We start from the raw sequence: 19048 nt of genomic DNA, 5'->3' as shown, positions 1-19048 counted from the left end.
CGAGGGTGTTCAGAGTAGCAGACTTGAGTTTTCTGTTGAACAAGTAAACAAACAACAAACACCAGAGAGATGCTCATTTCAACATTTCCGTTATATAACAGTAAGGAAAGGGAAACCTCCCCAAAGATGCGCTACGTGCCCCTATTACAAAAGAGCCCCCAAAACGGCAATTCAGGAAATGGGTCTCAAAAGGGGCTCGCACATTACATAACCGCCCAAACAGGAAATAGAGTTACCGGATGCGGACACCGTGTGTCGAAGGCAACGCTGTGCCCGTTAATAGTGATATCAAATGGAAGGAAGACGGAAACAAAAGCACCCAGTCATCCTGGATGAGATGAGGCATCGGGAAGTAGGAAAAAAAATTCACCTTGGGTGCCAACTGGTACGTACGATGCCTGCAATGGGCAACTTATTAGAAAAGTGCATTGGGGTCAGCAAGTATCTAAAGGTAAGAAAGCAGAATGGACGAAGATATTGCGAAATTAAAACCTTACCTTTCGAATCTAAGGCGCAGCATTGCGGAACTGAGGCCAGAGATAAGAAAACTGACCAAAAATTCACTAGATGATCAGTTGATTCAGTATCCAAAGGAACAGCAACGACTGGAGCTTTGTAACACATACTCATATGTATTAAACTCGCTGGTTTTCTCGTATATGAAACTCATAAATGTGAAGGATATGTCCAATATAATGGTTGAGTTGAATAGGTGTAAAGAGTACATGAAGAAGGCCAATGACCTGAAGGTGAAACTGGATAAGAAGAGCGAGGGTGAGGAAAGACGGAAGGAAAATGCCAAGAACGCAATTATTGGTGCATTGAATGGCCCAAGCATATCCAAAGAGAATTTCAAAAAACAGGATCCAGAGTCGACAAAGTTTGTCGGGAAACACACGAAATTTGATACCCAAGATAAGACTACCATAGGGGAATCTCTGAAGGATCGTATAATAGACAAGAAGAAGAAAAACACCGGTAAAATCTCAAAAAATTAGTAACGGTTGGCTAGAAATCCTTGTATGTCCTCGTACATGTACAAAATTACGTAGCATATGTATAACAATCCCAAATTATAATTTCCAGCCTCCATAAATGCCCAACCTCTAAATTACGTCTTATTCTTAGATTGCTAGCAGCACTGTAGGAACGATCGGCAAATAGCCCTCCTACTCCGATACAGAGCACCCACGTTTTACTATCAAATAGTAACTGTTGTCATGTGCCTCAGATACATATTTAAAAATTTCAATGTAATGCATTTGTTAGGATTTTTTGTAGACTATCATGTATGTAAGATCTCTAAAAGACGTGATGAAAATGAGAATATACTACGAATGTAGATAAATCGACTTATACTGCCACCTACCAAAAAGAAAAGAAAAGTTCCGTGTGTCAATTCTCGAATTCGCTCCGGTCAAAGATTCAAGACGAAATATTTGCCTACTCTTGTTGTTGTTGTAGCATCAACCAGTTGTTTTTGTATTGTTCTAAGGAGCCAACAATTTCGTCTTGTAAAGTGCTCGATTTCCTACCCTCTCTAAATTTGTTGATTCTGGTGTGGTCAGAAGCATTATCATAGATTTGATATGGTCCAAACATGGCCCTATCGTCATCATTGTCATCGTAGTCATCCTCGTCGTCCTCAAAAATAAGAGCGTCACTGTTGGGTCCAGCGAAAACGTCTTCATTTTGTAAAGAGATGGTTGTGCTCGAATGATTAACGGGTAGAACTGGCTTACGGAATGGAGATGAGGGACCTGCCTGTTTCCCATCAAGATAGTTTAGAGAATTGTGAGTAACTGATAGAACTGCCTCATTTGTGGTTGTATTCATGGATGCTCTCCGATGGTGAGGAGGTACATAAACACCTGACTTTGGAGATTTCATCGGAATTTCAATCACATGTTCCCTGACATTTGGGTGCGGTGGACTTTTGTCTTGATGTAATGAATGGTGCAAACTAATCGTACTGGTCACCGGTGACTTCAATAAATCCGGTAAATCGCTATGCTGCGCATGCACTGGGTTTATGTTCAGGGGTTCAATAGTGGAAGAGTGACCGATCCCCGTGTTACTCTTTATTGCATTACCGTGAGTCTGCAAATATGATTCCGCACCCGCTGACGATGGAGCCACAATTGGAGGTGTCATGTAGTTTTGTTTGTCATCGTCGACAGAGAGGCCGTGGAAGTTTTTAACAAAAGAATTATCATTTTCTTCCAAAGTGAAAAGGATATCATCTGAATCATGCCCGTCGTCGCTCAGTTGTTGTGCATGATTCAATATATCACTATGCGTGTTAGCGTTTTTGGGTGAGTTATCCAAAACACTGGAAATATTTGGAATATTATAGTTTTGGACGGGGGTGCCAGTTGAGTGATGGTTATGATTACCTCTTGCGAAAGGTGGAATATATGCACCTGGACTATGTTTTGAAACGTATTCTGGCTTCAAGAATCCACTCGTTACCGTACCGTTCGTAAAACTGTGTCTTTGCCCCGCGTATCCCTTGTTGTTCATATTATAACCGGAGTTCCCAGTAGTGCTGGGTCTTCTGTATTTACTGAAGTTGAAATTGTTGTTGTTGCTGGTGTTTTGTTTGTAACTTTTACTCGAACTGTTGTTGCTTCCGTTATTCCAGTTTCTGAAATTGTTTCCTGGAAAATTGTTTTTCCTATGCTGATGTTGTTTGTGGAACCTTGAATCAAAAATTCCCTCCAAGTACTTATTTTGCACACTTGGTGGGGTGAAGAAGTCCCTCGTGTTGAAGTTATGCTCGCCATGCGCGTTTTCGTTCTTATAGTCATGGAAAAAATTGTTAATATGGGTATTTGGTGTAGGAATACCGAGAGGTTTCCTTGAATCCTTCAAAATTTTACTCTTATTTCTATTATTGATATCTATTCCCTTTGAATAATACCTATTTTGATTACGGCGACGACCCCCACTCTTATTCTGGGTGCCGCCATAGTTATGATTATAGCCGTAGTGCGCACCATAAGCAGTACTGTTGTTGTTGTTATTCTTTGTGCGGTACCGCCTGTTGTTAAATTTGAATTTAGGAGCCGACCTAGCCCGCTCTTTACCAAAATTGTCTGCGTAATGACCATTTGAGTCCCCGGCAGTCTTTATGTTGCTACTATGAGCCAAATATGCCTTCTGCTTGTTAGTTTGGTAGGAGCTGTTTTGGTTGGGACTCTTATAGTGGTTGTACAGTTTATCCTGAATGACGTTGAACTGGGGGATCTGTAGCGGTTTTTTATCCTTGTTCAATGTTTCTGAAGCCAGAGAAGTTTCAGCGGTTTCAATTTTTGGTAGCTGTTTAGGGGAAGAGATTGGAGTTGGGTAAGACACAGGGGCAGATGATGGCGGGATAATATCCGGTGGAGTGAATCTTGTTATCTCTGAACCTTCTGTCTCGTAACCTTCCTCCAGATTGTTGTAGTAATCATCATCCAAAGTGTACTCCGAGAGGTTGTTTAACTCATATCTCATTTTTTGCAAATCTCTATTTTTCGGATCGATAGTAAGACTATACCGTAACACTTGGAAAAAATCGTAAGCCATAGTGGAGAATACATCGAACAACGCCTCCCTGTTTGCTGCGAAGTAACAGAACGATTTATCCGTTTGATTGGCGACGCTAAACGGGTTTTTGTGGAATACAATGTTCAAAAAAACGATACCGACTGCCCATAAATCCACTTTGGCACACTCATAGGGGTCCTTCCTTTCTTGGATGTCCAAGTTCGATTCAAACAGTTCTGGGGACATGTACCTCTCGGATCCGACGCTTCTGTCCATAGAAAACTCATTTGTCGTAGCGAGCCCCCAATCGGTCAATTTTATATTCCAATCGATGCCATTAATCAAGATGTTCTCCGGTTTGATGTCCCTGTGGTATATATGCTTGTTATGGACGAATTCTACCGCGTCCATGATCTGGTTCAAGATCTTGGTGATTGATTTTGTCGATTTGGGGACAATGTCATCCTTGATGGCTTCGTAGAGATCCCCACCGGAGCAGTACTCCATGATGATGTATGAGTCGAAGAAATCTAGCAGTTGCACGATGTTTCTGTGTTCTCCTATCTTGGTCTGGATATCCACCTCGTACATGGCCTCCATGCATATATCGTCGGTCAACTTCGACTTGACGTCAGCTGAGATAAGAGATTTCTTATCTTGTTCCAAGTTGAGCTTGCTTGCTCGATCATTGTTTTCCTCCTCGTCGTCACTCTCCTCATTTTCCAGTTTGAAGATATACTTCACTGCAACGAGTCTTTTCTCCTTGATGTCCTTAGCAAGTGACACATACCCGTAAGAACCTTCACTAATATCTTCGATTTTCTGGTATCTTTCGTTCAAAATACCACCCTCTTTATATATTTCGTAATCGACAGTCATTCTTAATCAATCGGGGAAATATTCTCGTTGTTTCCTTCTTCTCGCTTATACAAGAAAAAGAGGAGACAAAAGTTCCAAAGAGTTTATGATCAGTTTGAGGGAAAGTTGAAAACAAAAGGATTTCAATGATGGCACTTGAATCGACAGGATGAGTGAACTACACTGTTTCTGGGGGGGAGGGGGGATGCCGGCGGGGTGAGGACCAAATGTAACCAGTGCTAACGAATTCTGAGGTGTTCTTATCTGATATCCAGAGAGTTGATGATATTGTGTTGAGCAGGTCAGCAGAGGAACGAGAAATAAAATAGAAAAAAATCGAAACAGAAATCTGCTAGTGAATTTTTCCTTTTTCTTTACCCTTCTAAAAGGGAAAAAAAGAAAGAAAAGGAAGAAAAGGAAGAAAAGGAAGGTGCTTCCCACTATAACGACTGGTTCTAAGAGTCGCCCTAGCAGCAGCAGTAGTCAATGCGACCCACACGCCTAGTTAGTAAACAGGGGAGGGGTGTACGTAACGCCGATAGCAACTACAACACTCTTGTGTGAGCCGATGTGTAATGTTCGCAGCTCCCTTATAAATACAGTTTTGTGAGGTAACCGAGGGTCGAGGCCAGGGCTGTTTCCGAAAGACACAGAATCCACACAACTTCAACGGACGCAGCCAGATGCAATGCCGAGACAGATATACAAAACAAAATAGATGGAGAGAGGAGACGGTTTTTACGATGTGGCCTAGCAGACACCGGAGTACTGATAAGCAAACCCTTTTTTTTTATTTATCTTGTTTACTCTTTGCTCTATCCGTGCACTTGCAATACGGAAGGCAAAATGTAGATACACACAGATGCTAATTCTTGTTCGGTTCCCTTTGTGGACCACGCGACTACGCGACTGGGGCACGAACATATCACACATTATATAACAATAATTGCACCATGACAGTTGCTGATGTGGCGGCGAGAGATCCAGATACAATGAGTCTGCGTTTCGAGAAGGGGCGGTCCGAGCATGTGGGGGCCTGTGTTGTACGCTGCCTCTCTATACCACTCTCCCTCGCGGGTTTACTCCAACGGGTGTCCGAGAACGCTGCGATGCGCCACGGGCGGTGTTGGAGTTCCGCTTTTCCTTTCTTTTTTTGTCTCGGGAGTGTGTGGGTGTGGAACCCCCCCTTGCTGCGTGTGTAGTAACGGCGGCTCCGCTGATTCGCTGCCGGGACTCCCGCCGAGCCGGGCCGACGGGGCATTTCCGTTTCTTTTCTTTTTTGCTGGGCGTGGTCCCGTTGGAAGTGATGTGTCTGCTTTGCAGGGTGCAGGCCTGCGTTCTTGTTGGGAAGCGTTCATTGGAAATACGATCAGTTGGCACATGGGCACAGGAATGAGGTTGTTGGACAAAGGGTAGGTCCCAGTAACACAACGGGATGTCCCAATTGATGGTGGCGCTGTTTCAACGGTTCCCCGCCGTAGAGTACATTGCTCAACCTGTAGCTGAACTCGCTTTGGAGAGAGAATTGGCTAGTAAAACGTACTATTTCAGCAGAGTAGGTGGGGGGCATGATCAGAAGGATGAGTGCAAGCCATTCACTCTTGTAGTAAAGGGTGTGTCTGTTGCGGAAGATGGTAAATCTGTGTGGGTGGTAGACCCAGTTGCTATGTTCGTTCAGTTGGTTTTGTATGAAAAAAAATAAACTTCGAGTGCTCACGGACCAGTGGGAGAACGCTTTATAAACTGCTCGTTGTTTCCAAACCGAGTCACGAATTGCCCTTCTTGCTCGATGGGGACAACGTTAGGACGTCGCGAGGAGAGCTTTTGAATCTTATCTACAACAAGTATCTGTCAGCGAAAGAGGTCGAGTATGCTGGTATGCTTGTAGAAACAGTTTACAGAATGTGGATAATGGAATTGGAGGATTCTGCCAATGAAATTATTTCAGAAAGAGCGTTCCGATTACTAAATCAGTTCGAGGTAGAGCACAAAAGACAAGATACATACTTCCAATTGATGTTAGACTCGATTGTGTACTGCCTAATGGTTTCTCCAAAAGAAACGAAACTGAAAATCCATCTCGTTTCAAATTGTCCAAAACTGGTTGAATCATGTCCCTTGTTGACATAAAGAATGCAGACTTGGTGCTCCCTTTTCTTTGTCGTTGCCTCTTTTGAAAAAGATAAATAGTGAAAATTTGGAATGCATTCTACGGAGGGAGGTTGTTTCAAAGATTCAGCGGGAATGTATGTGTGCCCATTTTTTTGGTTTCCTTTGTGCTCAACTGGCTCAATAAGCAGGCAAGGGAGTTACCCAGGCATCACAGAATGGAAGTAGGCGATGTTGTAGGCCAATGGAAGGAACACACCAGCGCACTGTTCCATTGTTTTATTTTTGTTTTGTTTCAGGTTTTTTCACCACATTCTTGCGCAGCCGGACTGCAGTGCAACTGATACGACCTTTTTTTTGGAACGAGAGATTTCGAATGAAACTTTGTCCCACTTGGTTTAATTTTCTGCCCGCCGTGTGCTCCGCGCAGTTCCGCGAACCGTAGAGGATTTTCCTATATTTCCCTGATTAGGAAAGCGGAGAAAAAAAAGAGAAGGAAAAACATAATGGCTGTATATATAAAATGTTTCCAAAACTTCTCGCCCAATTTAGTTACGTTTCAATAACATTGAGGAGGATTCTCAAACAAGGAAATTAAATTTACGGTTAAGTATCAAATGCACAAGGTATCTAATAAAATAGATTTCCTTCACAACAATTTTGTTTCCTCAAAGAATACCCAAGTTTCCATTCTGTAATTAGTTTTTTACCCTTTTTCATTAGTTTTTTTTTTCCATTGACCCTCCTGAAAAGCATCATTCCCCAGGGAGCTTGTATTCCCCTTATTTCAGCATTCAGTCTTATACAATTACTAATTTGCTATATTCATTTTTGCAGGATCTTCCGTAGATTTCAATTTTTTTCTCAATTATTTTTTTTTATTTCATCAACCTCATTCCTCTTCCTGTGTCGACGAACAGCTATCCACTACCCAGTTAATCAGTAATTTTCGTCACTGTCAATTTTGCTTCAATTTGTCCCGTGTTCCAGCCTGTACTATTATATTGTGAATATACTGTCTCGGCAGCATCACTCTCAAAAAATTGCAAAAAAGACGAGAAGACTCCGATTTTCAAAAAGTTAGATTTATCGAAGTCCCCGGAGAAAGTGACTAAAACAGCACCATCCTATTAAGTACCTGAAAGACTTGCATTATCGTTTTCATTTTTCCCCTTCTCAGCTACTTTGGAAAGCATAAGCTTCGAGCGGTAAGTACAATTTGACCTTTATCTTATTTTGTTTTTTATCGATAAAGATACAATTCTACTATGGCCTACCAACAGAATATATTGGAATCCAGCTCGATACCAAATGACCTTCTCATAGATAAGCATATAATAGATCGATTGAAAGACATAGATGATTTGAATTTTTTTCTCAAAACAGCTCCAATCAATTGGAAGCCAAACCAGGTTATTAGAAGGTACTATCTAAATAGCGAACTTGGATTCGTGTCTTGTGTCCACTGGAACCGATTGTTCTACATGACGGGGACAGATATAGTTAAAGTTTGCATGTACCTAATCGAGCAGTTTGGCCGGAAAATCGTTCATAGGAAAAAGTTCGAAGAAGGTATTTTTTCAGAACTTAGGAATTTGAAGTGTGGGATTGATGCCACTTTGGAGCAACCAAAGTCAAAGTTTCTTTCCTTCCTGTTTCAAAATTTCTGTCTCAAGACTCAAAAGAAACAAAAGATCTTTTTTTGGTTTAGTGTCCCGCATACAAAACTATTTTTGGATGCATTGGAGAAGGATTTGAAGAGAGAACAATGCCAGCAACAAGCAGCCACAGAGGCAGTGCGTGAACCTGCATTGTCTTTCAAGCTGAACTTGGCCTCAGAATTAAGTGTATCTGAACAGCTGACAAGTTATCTGGAACTGCTCAAGACTAATGAGATTCATGATGGTACTACTCCCGAGCAAGAGGAGTTCCAAGAAAATGTAACCAGAATGCAATCCATGATAAAAAATGAGATAGAACGTATAACAGAAGCTGGCTCAAGAATGGATACTAATAACCAAGCTCATCTTCCTATACAGGTACCGTCACCTATCAATCCGGGTCAGATAATCCCACAGACACTAGTCCTAGAATCGGACACAGAACTCGATGCAAATAATGAGAAAGAAAACAAGGACCGAGAAGAAACCGACAGTAATGCTTTTCTGGGTGACAATCCCGGGATATTTGAAGATCCTGTCGTTACTGGTACTAGTACAAAAACTAACGATACAACAAAAAACGTGGTCGAGGAGGATTTTCCCCTCGATTATTTCCCTGTAACAGTAGAATATCCGATGTCACAGCCTCGACAAACAGTAGAAACAGGAATACCGTCTCCATCTAACAATGCGGCAGTAGTGCCGGTAAGCAATCCGCCTGATACTGCCGTATCAGATAACCTTTCAGGTTTTGCAGATAACGCGTTTGGTGCATTTCATGAGGAAGAAGAAGTTATGCAAGAGAACAGGCCGCACTATCTCGCAGAGCAGCCATACTCAGATTTGGCATTGTTGGGCACAACCCCTCATGTTATGACGAATAGGGAATATTACAACCTTGTACGGCAAAGACCGCAGCATATGAATTTAAACCTCGGCTCTGTCAACAGGGGTGGGTATGTAAATGGGCAAGAAGATAGAAGTGAATGGGCAACAAGTAACTCTCCAAGAGGGAAGAGCAGTGGTAATTTTGAAAAGGACAAAATGGAACAAGTGGATGGGTCCATGTTTCCCTACCACCCACAGCAACAGGGTTACGATTTCCCATACCGATACCCCGGTCCCAGCAGTAATACAGGAACATCTGTAAATTACAATGCAGGCAGGAACTCAAACAATCAGCTCCAAGATTTTGGGGGTGACCCAAATGGTATTAACTCTGACGTATTTTTCGACCACAGATACGACATGAATGTAGCTGACGGTAAATATTATCCAGTTCATGAAGATCCTAATACGTGGGCCACTATGATACAGTCGCAACCACTCACAAGGTCGCAGTACGCACTTCGGTATTACAACAACGGGCAATCTTCTACTACCCCAGTCACAAGTTTCAACCCATATCTAACATCACCTTGGTTTCCGCAACACTCCGCTTCACAGCTCTACGGCATATCTCCGCAAAGACATAATATGATGTCACCACAAAGATCTGCTAGAATACCAAGTAATCCCGATAGCAATTATAGGAGCCCGTCACCGATGTACGCGTCTTCAATTAGGACCACTGTAAAACAACGTCCCATCTCTTCAAAGAAGACCAGACCACTCAAGACGGGAAGGACACAGAGCCAAGCTCCCAAACCAATCTCTTTGAAAGACAGTGAATATGACAGGTCGTATATTGTTAAGCGGGTCGAGCAACAAATGGAACCGCAACAGCAGCAGCAGCAAAGACCCAACCGACAAAAAGGTAGTCGCAAAACGAAGAAAGGCGACGTCAACCGATTCTCCAATCCAGACGATGATGCAAACCTGTGTTTTCGTAAGTCTCAACAACCACACTGATGACCGGGGGGAAGCGCTGCCAATTAGAACTACTCCTAACATAACGACTTTTAAGATTTATACCCACCCAGGTAACAGTTTTAGGGGGATATATATATATATGTGTGTGTATATCATTCATTAGATAATGTAGTTGCAATATTTCCTGCGATTAGAGGCAGATTCATACGTTTTGCCAAGCGTAAGTAGTCATTGTGCGATTTTCCGTATTCAGAGTTTCATGTCGAGAAAAAAAATAGAAGGAAAATTTCAGGTCCTTCTATTTTTCTTTCCAGAGATTTTCTGTGTTGCATCATATTTCGTAAAGGCAAAAAATTGTTTAAAAGAAGTAAGATCGAACGTCTTCTGTTGTATACATGATTCCGGACTACTGGGATGTGCGAAATTAGTCATATATTGAGGGTGCAAAGAGGTGAGCATTTTTGTATTTTATCGTGATACATTATAGTGGGGTAATCAGTACTCTTTTCTTTTCTCACGGTTTGTCATTATTAAAGCGGTTTCATTCCAGCGTATTGCTTATCAATTAGCATAGTGATCGCGATTCACAGGAAAACAAAACAGTATATTTCGGGTAATACAGATTCAAGTGACAATTGCTGGTACAAATGCCATACAACAATCAAGCGCAAAGTAACTATTATCTTCGGAGGAGCAACCACCAGAATAGTCACCATGCAGGGAATAGCGCTGGCAGCAATTCTTACGGGTCACGGTCCTTCCACAACGGCACTCACACAGATCAAAACATGAGCAACGATGCAGGTGTACAGCTCTACATGGGTGACCTGGAACCGAGTTGGGACGAAAATGTGATCAAGCGCATCTGGTCTAGTATTGGCGAGGACAATATTTCTGTGAAGATGATGTGGCAGAACAACAACTATATGGGGAATGAGTCTGGCCCTCGAAACCAGGGGTACTGTTTCATTGACTTCCCTACGCATTTCAACGCATCCAACGCACTATTGAAAAACAAGATGAGCATTCCGGGCCACCCGCACAAGAAACTGAAGTTGAATTGGGCTTCATCAAGCGCCCCTAGTACTGCCGGTGTGTCGACTACAGGCGGCAACAACTTTTCGATATTTGTTGGTGACTTGGCACCCAACGTCACTGAGGCTCAACTGTTCGATTTGTTTATCAGCAGGTACCCATCTACGGAGCACGCCAAAGTTGTCATCGATCTCTCTACTGGTGTGTCGAAGGGGTACGGGTTTATTAGGTTCCGGGACCCTGCAGACCAACAAACCGCCCTCGCTGAGATGCAAGGTGTATTCTTGAACGGCCGTGCTTTGAAAGTCGGGATGTCCTCGGGTCAATCGAATAGTGGTGCTGGCGGTAGCAGACAAGTTGGGCATGATCGGTACGGTGGCAGCAAACCAGCGGGTGGTAAGAGCAACACCCCAAACAGTGCATTATTTTCGCAATTCATGTATCCTATCCAGCAACAACCAGCACTGAACCATTTCACAGACCCAAACAACACTACTGTGTTCATTGGCGGGCTTTCCCCCCTCGTCAAGGAGGAGGAGTTACGCCAGTACTTCCAACCGTTCGGTGAAATTGTCTACGTGAAGATCCCTGTGGGTAAAGGCTGCGGGTTTGTCCAGTATATCGACAGAATATCTGCAGAGACCGCCATATCCCAGATGCAAGGATTCCCAATATCCAATTCTCGTGTCCGGTTATCCTGGGGCAGATCAGCGAAACAACAGCAACTGCAGCAGCACGGTTCCTCCCCGTGTACAGAGCGCAGCCGCTACTACAGCAACCCACGTACAGCCATTTCCCTGCAGTGATGCAGATGAACCGCAACGTTCAAACTACTACCGCACAAAGTCTACTGCCAGGTTTCCAACAGAACAGCTACAACGGTATCGTTCCTATGGATCAACAGGGGCAACAAGAATCAGTGGTCGACCAAAGTCCAGCTAACCAATCTACATTAACTGGAGCTTACACAGCCGTGAACTCTTCTGCATTTGATAGACTGGAGAGAGCAAGCAACGGGTTTATGTATGTTTAATCTCCGGGGCCCCATCTCCATAAGTCACGCCATCCTAGATTGCCTGCGCGTGGAGGGTCCAGTGAGACACCAACCGCCAGCCAACCACGTGCCCACAGGTCCCCACGGCTGTCACGCCCAGCACACTCAGTGTGAAGCCGCACCGGTTGGGTGCTTCCCTGCCCCAGGCCCTATCCCCGCGGAGGGAACAGACGCCTCGCCCAACAACAGCAAGAAAAACAGGGGCGCACCGCCTGTTTTCGCGCATCACGTGAGCGGGGACCCTCCGTGGCCCAAAGGGGGAAACTGTCTCTCTCTGTCTGCCTCCCCGTTTGCTGTTGGCTGCCTGGGCGAGCTGACACCGCTGGTGAAGCTGTTGGCGTCTCGTAAAGGAGGAGGGGGCAGCTGTTGACTGTGTTATTTTCTTCGGAAGTTACCAGAACTCTCCCCCCCCCACCCCCCCTTGGTCATGGGCAGTAGCATTTAACGTCATGTGGATTCCTGCCAATTCGTATTTAAGGAGGACGTTTTTGTCTTAGGAAACTCAATTTGTCTCTTTCATCTTAGATTTCAAGACTCAGGTCAGTAGCTAGTATATATACTATATCAACAGCAACAGTAACAAGTAACAAGCACTAATAATGTCCAACACATTCAAGTATTTCTACCAAGGTAAGAAGACCGATTTCATCGTTTTCGTAAGCTCTGAGGAGGCAGTCAAGAACTACGTCAAGAACAACGAAACGATTAACCTACCGGAAATGACCAAAGTCGTGGAGGTGTTCCACGTGTACACGAACGACGACGGGAGGGGCAACGAGGGTGAGCTTGGCGAGGCCTCCAATGCGCAGATCGCGTTTGAGTTCGACGGTAACAAAAACGAGGAACAGGCTATCGACGCTATATTGAGGAATGGTCGCTACGCCGGTGAGGAGCGCAATTTCAAGTACAAGGAAAGGTTCCAGAAATGAGCAGTCGGATCAACGCAACGCTTTTTTTCCTACTCACTAGTATTAGTGTAGCTGCATGTCATCACACTCTCTCTCAAGGCATACAACCGTGCGCTCCTGTATGTAATCGTGTGTGTGTATGTATGTTTTTTCTGTTCAAAAGAAATCTACGTGTATACATCAACAGTATTGTCTTCTTCGGAATGCTTAACAAGCAAATGACATCATAATGTAACTTGCCTCGACATCATGGGATCCGGGTAATGTCTATGAAAATTTTTTAGAAGTTGAATTTTTTTTTTTGTCGATGAGGTAAAATTGTAGAGTGACAGTTGGTTTGCGATGAGTTGGGGCGGATTGACAGTGATAACAGTGTGGCCAGCAAGCAGTGAACCGCTACACTTTTGAAGTTAATTGTACTTGTCACGAAAAGGCGTCACCATGGCTGGACATGAGATAGAAATCAAAAATAAGATGAAGAGGCAGGATGTCTTTGCCCGGATCAGAGACCAGAAGAACAAAGAAAGGCACAAGTTGAGGAGCACAAGGGCGAAGGAGGAGAGAAGCAACCCGGAACTGAAGGCCAAGCGGCTGGCTGAGAACGTCCCGCAGACGATTGACTCGAAGAGGGAGTACGATGAGACGATTGGCGCAGAGGTCGAGGACGACGAGGACGACCTAATGCGGCACTTCAACAGCAATAATAAGGATATGCCACCGAAAATATTCCTGACTACGAATGTGAATGCTCGGAAGTGTGCGTACGAGTTCGCGAACGTGCTCATCGAGGTGCTCCCAAACGTCACCTTTGTCAAGCGGAAGTTCGGTTACAAATTGAAGGAGATCGCGGAGATGTGCATAAAGAGAAACTTCACCGACATGGTGGTCATCAACGAGGACAAGAAAAAAGTGACAGGGCTGACGTTCATGCATTTGCCCGATGGCCCCACTTTCTACTTCAAACTGAGCTCGTACGTGGAGGTGTTGAAAGTCCACGGCCACGGTAGAGCGACAAGTCACATCCCGGAACTGATCTTGAACAACTTCCAGACAAGACTCGGGAAGACCGTGGGGAGACTGTTCCAGTCGATATTCCCACAGGACCCGGATTTCGAAGGCCGCCAGGTGATCACGCTGCACAACCAAAGAGATTACATCTTCTTCAGAAGGCATCGGTACATCTTCAAAGACGAGGAAAAAGTTGGGCTACAGGAACTTGGACCACAATTCACTTTGAAACTTAAGAGGATACAGAGAGGCCTCCGTGAGGAGACCGAGTGGGAACACAAACCAGAAATGGACAAAGACAAAAAGAAATTCCACCTGTGAAACCCCCATCTTGCACCACTACCTACAATACATATACTACGTACTCTCCTCAAACACTAGCGAGGCGCCAACGTGGAGTCCGCTATTATCGTCACTCTTCACGGCGCGTGTCCCAGTGCGGGAGCGGAATGGGTCGGGCCCCAACTATTACTGGATCAGGAAGCTGCTGTCCATCCGAAAGAGGTAAGAAGGCTCACCCACTGCCCCAAATAGGAAGTCTGGAACCCGGGTTCACGTCCTTCTAGGGAAGTGGCAGCACCATTTAGAAGGAATATAGTAAAAGGGATTCTGATAGCAAGGGAAGCCGAACCGTGATAAGATCCGGTTGATATACAGCTATCTTTAACGGTAGAATTGGGAACATATTTACACCGTCTTTCAAGTGACTGGAAGGATACGAGTTGCGGGTTTTCCCTCAAACTGTTATTTTTACTTTTCATATTTTCAACTTTTTTCAACTTTTCCTGTTTTTTAATTTTTCACTTTTCGTGAAAACAAGAAGGAAGAGTTCTTGCCACTACAGAAGCACTCATATCAAACCTTCAAGGATCGCCACGCTGCCCTCCGGAGTTGTCTGTCAAGTGGAAGTGTTCTCTTGCTGCTTGTTCATTTTCTCTCCTTTTCTTTTTTAAACGATACTGTTACACCGGCTGTGTATTCAACTTCGTTTACTTTTTTTTATTTTTGTTTTATTGTTACAGTGCCTCTCCCCCTTTGGATTGTAACGATAGGATAAATAAGAACTTTTATTTTACTCTTTTTTGGTTTTATTTTGAACTGAGAGAGACTGAAGTACAGACGAGGACAGCTTAAAGATAAGTACGTGAGAAATAGGGTTTTGCCCGTGAATAGATCAAGGACTGCGCCTTTTTTGGGAGGGACAGATAGCATACAAGGCAAGTTGGCAGGATAAGATAAAAAGGATTCGCTATGGACACTGCTGGCGCCACACAGGTGCTTGCTGCACTAGAGGTGATTTACTCGCCGAGCTCGACCAATAATGACAGACTGAAGAGCCAAACGTTTCTCGATCGGGTGAGATTGCAGGAGGAATCACCTTTTTGGGGATACGAGATTGTCCTGAATAATTCAACGAATTTTATAGTGAAACATTTTGGGTTGGGTTTGATCACCCATGCCATGAAGCACAGTTGGAAGGACTATAACGCGGAAAAGAGAATTACATTGCGGAAATGCATTATGGAGTTGAACTACAGAGTAATAGACGAAGATCCCAGATATATAAAGGAAAAATTGGCCTACCTATGGGTGGAGGTGGCCAAAAGAACTTGGGGGGAGGCCCTCAAGGGTGGTGATCCAACGGAGGAACTACTGGTGGAATCGTGGGTGGATATGGATAGTAATTTGACAGAACTATGGGGGATTAGCCAAGCATCGCGTGAATTGGCGTTAATCATTTTCAGAATCCTGTTTGAGGACGTGTTTCTCCTGGATGACATGATCGTTCTTAAGAGAATGACCATCATCCAACCATTGTGTGTCATGCTCGTTTGTCCGATGGACGTCTTTGCCGCGAAGTACAAATTCACGGAGAAATGGACACTGTTCAAGGCAAATCAGGAAGGATGGTTTAGCGTTTGGATCAATGAGCTAAACGTGGCATTAACAGAAGGTAATTCAACCTATGTGATAAGACTACTAGAGACTTTGAAAACGTGCTTGAACTGGCCACTGAGCGAAGTGATTATCAAAAACGACGTTCTGTCCACCTTATTGCAATGCTTCCTGAGCAGCATACCGAAAGCTCAATCCATGGCGCTAGACTCCATGCACATCCTATTGACGCGACCATACAATAACGATGAACATTACCAACTCGTGATTAACAAAGTATTTGACAGCATGGACATACTAGATAAAGTTTATGGTGATTTGCAGTTTAATATGGAGGACGGTGTCGATGAATCAAAATACCCAATCATCAAGAAATTCGTAGATATGGTCAGTTGTCTTTACGTCTGCGTGTTCAAAGTGGACAATGATAATGGCCAGATCGAAAAATACATGAAACTTGTCTTGAGAGCCACGTTTCATCCGAGTCTAATTGTCAGTGGCCTGACCTTGGACCTATGGTGCTCGTGTTTGAGGAACGACGATTTCATACCTCTGTTGGACAGATATGTTTTGCGAGATTTGCTGCAGTTTGCCGCAGATGCATTGATATACTACGAACAGATAGAAGACCACGTTTCGAAGAAATTCATGGATATCGATTTCCAATCAAAGACTGACTATCAATCTTTTTGCTCAAGTTACAGGAAAAAAATTAGAGACATAATCAGGTTGATTTCCTGTGTCAGACTAGACTATACGTACGACTGGTTGAACGATAGATTAAACACCTATTTTGCTTCACCTTACGGTCAGGAGATCTTGAGCTCTACCTTTTTGAACACGAAAGTGGAGCCGTATCTTAGTGCGTTATCACAATTCATGATTATTGAGTGTTTTATTAATGGATGTATACGGTGGAAGATATGGTATCCGTCAACAGAAAATGACTATGATACGAAACTGGAAGATATCTTGCAAAAATTGGAAATTCTGTCGAATCAACTGATAGCATTAAACATCCGCGAACCGTCGCTACTGAAAAAACTAGTCCAGAACTTTGCACTTTTCCTTACGATGTTGAAAGACAATGTACTTTTCATGTTACTTGAAAAGATTATAACAACTGCCACATTGGACTACCCGGGCATAGATCTGGATGAACTAAACGAAAAATCAGAAGCTGTGAGAGAACTGCGGTACGCATGCGGGATCGAATTAAACAGGATGGCCTTACTGATGCCAGAATCCCTTAAAGCAATATACCCCGACCTTGAGAGTGTCGTAGCAAGGATTATGCCCAATCTGTCTTACCATGAAAAAATCTCTTTCGAATCCTTTCTACTGACAATTATTTTGAAATCTTCGTTAGAAGGGAAGGAGGAGAGATTCTCTGCAATTGTAGACCCCGAATTGATGGCATGGTCTGACAAGGGCACAGTAGTGGGATTATCCGACATTCCATGGTTTATGGAAAGGTTGGGTGTTGTGCAAATTGCAGAATACTTCCAAAAGAGAGGCATCAACGAAAACAGTAATTTATTGGATATTCCGATTGACGAAGAGGGCAAGAAATTAAAGAATGATCTAAGCAAACGTTGGCAAACGTTATTTCCGGTTCGTGCTACAAGAATGTTTATCCACTATTCTATGCAAAGTGTAAAGAAGGATGAGGAGTTCAAGATGTTGCAGGACCTATGGAGACCCAGGATTGTGCCAATTCTCCCCTACATCATGAGACTTCTGTATCAACTGACAGCGTACCACGATCCTGATAGCTGGGTAGATCTCCCAGTGGTTGTCCAATCGTTTGTCAAGTATTCGACAGTAGAAAGGTTCTGGGAAGCTGGAGCATCCAATAAGTCTAAGGATGAGTTTATCGACGAACATATGAAGGCTATGCAGACGCTAAGAGATTTTGCTGATTCTGTCGGTCATATTGTCAGATACACGAGGGAATACACTTTACTGGTTATCAGTGCTATATCTTCACTGGGGTCAGTGTTTTTTGAGATTGATGAGGTGCCAGATATGCTGCTTGATTCGATAGCTATTTATAAGCCAGGTACTTCTATCATCAGTCCTGGCGTATCAACCCATGGTTGGAAGCATGTTTTAAATGTTGCTATTAGGCCAATCTTGAAAAACTGTCCGGAGAGCTGCAGTGCCAAATTTATGCCAGCCTTCTTACCAAAGTTGTTCAAAACTCTGGATATTCTTCTCTGTGAGAAATGGTCCGGTATTATGAACGATAACGACTCCTCAGCGGGTCCAAGAGACGATGACGAGGTTACAGAAGAGATTCTGGAGGAGAACCTCCTACGGCAACTGACAACGGTAGTTGTTTTGATGTTATTGGACTGCATAGGACAAGTGGGTCCAAACTCCAAACAAAAGCTAAACACGCACCAAGTGAAGATGAGAAAGATCATATTTACTGATATGAATACGCTGGCCTCCTTTTTGAAACTTTTGAACCATTTGATATCATTCAAGGACAGCAAGTGCTCCTTCAACGCAATGCTTATAATGAAATCTTGCCTAGCAGATGTTCTAATCAAGGATGAAAGTGTGGACCAGTTTTTCTCCTTTGAAGTCATGAAAACACTGTTACATACCCTGGTATCCCAAAACACGTACAGAGACTCGTTCTACGAGGGGATGTACATATTCACGGTTTTATTTTTGACGCTCTGCAGGGAATATACCTCTACAAGGGAATATCTGTTTGAACTCTCCCACGGTTACGATATTGATTCACTATATGACAATTTGAGGAAAGTCGAGAATTACAAGAATCAGCGCGCGTTGATGATCGATTTTTTTGATCATGTCAAAAGGGCCAATGGTAGTGTAGATGATACCGAAGATAGCCACGGAGCAGTCGAAAGGAAGAGACAGGAGAAGAGAGAGGCAAATTTGAGGAGAGTCAACGAGAAATTGATACAGAAACATAAAGATCCAAGTGATCTGTTGGATGACCCTGCGACTGAAAACGGCGCATTTGCCAATCTTTTTGAATCGGCGTAGATGCGATAATAAGAGTTTGATCATATTTTATAAATTCAAAGACTGTTGCACGCTTGACAAAAGGAATGTTTTATGTTCCGTTAATCGTTTTATTTATACCTAAAAGCTCGTATTAATATGTGTAATAAACGTTGTCACTGTAATATAGA

General features: G+C 43.5%; 7 protein-coding genes across 7 annotated transcripts; 6 read left to right on the top strand and 1 right to left on the bottom strand.

Annotated features, from left to right (window-relative positions):
- Positions 1 to 464: 464 nt before the first annotated feature.
- On the top strand, positions 465 to 998 carry LRP1 (Lrp1p; the record flags this gene model as incomplete). Its single annotated transcript, XM_022606431.1, has 1 exon — positions 465 to 998. The coding sequence occupies one exon, from the start codon at positions 465 to 467 to the stop codon at positions 996 to 998; it is 534 nt and encodes a 177-aa protein (XP_022463127.1).
- A 445-nt stretch (positions 999 to 1443) lies between these two features.
- On the bottom strand, positions 1444 to 4410 carry KSP1 (putative serine/threonine protein kinase KSP1; the record flags this gene model as incomplete). The annotated part of the gene is made up of 1 exon (XM_022606429.1): positions 1444 to 4410. The coding sequence occupies one exon, from the start codon at positions 4408 to 4410 to the stop codon at positions 1444 to 1446; it is 2967 nt and encodes a 988-aa protein (XP_022463126.1).
- A 3356-nt stretch (positions 4411 to 7766) lies between these two features.
- STE12 (homeodomain family transcription factor STE12) lies at positions 7767 to 10010 on the top strand (the record flags this gene model as incomplete). Its single annotated transcript, XM_022606428.1, has 1 exon — positions 7767 to 10010. The coding sequence occupies one exon, from the start codon at positions 7767 to 7769 to the stop codon at positions 10008 to 10010; it is 2244 nt and encodes a 747-aa protein (XP_022463125.1).
- Positions 10011 to 10618: 608 nt separating this feature from the next.
- On the top strand, positions 10619 to 11812 carry NAM8 (Nam8p; the record flags this gene model as incomplete). The annotated part of the gene is made up of 1 exon (XM_022606427.1): positions 10619 to 11812. One exon carries the CDS (start codon positions 10619 to 10621, stop codon positions 11810 to 11812), a length of 1194 nt encoding a protein of 397 aa, XP_022463124.1.
- An 847-nt stretch (positions 11813 to 12659) lies between these two features.
- RTC3 (Rtc3p) lies at positions 12660 to 12989 on the top strand (the record flags this gene model as incomplete). Its single annotated transcript, XM_022606426.1, has 1 exon — positions 12660 to 12989. One exon carries the CDS (start codon positions 12660 to 12662, stop codon positions 12987 to 12989), a length of 330 nt encoding a protein of 109 aa, XP_022463123.1.
- Positions 12990 to 13409: 420 nt separating this feature from the next.
- Positions 13410 to 14297, top strand: RPF1 (rRNA-binding ribosome biosynthesis protein RPF1; the record flags this gene model as incomplete). The annotated part of the gene is made up of 1 exon (XM_022606425.1): positions 13410 to 14297. One exon carries the CDS (start codon positions 13410 to 13412, stop codon positions 14295 to 14297), a length of 888 nt encoding a protein of 295 aa, XP_022463122.1.
- Positions 14298 to 15227: 930 nt separating this feature from the next.
- Positions 15228 to 18899, top strand: MSN5 (karyopherin MSN5; the record flags this gene model as incomplete). The annotated part of the gene is made up of 1 exon (XM_022606424.1): positions 15228 to 18899. One exon carries the CDS (start codon positions 15228 to 15230, stop codon positions 18897 to 18899), a length of 3672 nt encoding a protein of 1223 aa, XP_022463121.1.
- Between the last annotated feature and the right edge of the window lie 149 nt (positions 18900 to 19048).

Source organism: Huiozyma naganishii, chromosome 2 (genome assembly GCF_000348985.1).
Source record: "Huiozyma naganishii CBS 8797 chromosome 2, complete genome".
Lineage (NCBI taxonomy): Eukaryota > Fungi > Ascomycota > Saccharomycetes > Saccharomycetales > Saccharomycetaceae > Huiozyma > Huiozyma naganishii.
Note: the sequence above shows the minus strand (reverse complement) of the source record. Positions and strands in the feature narration are given on the sequence as shown.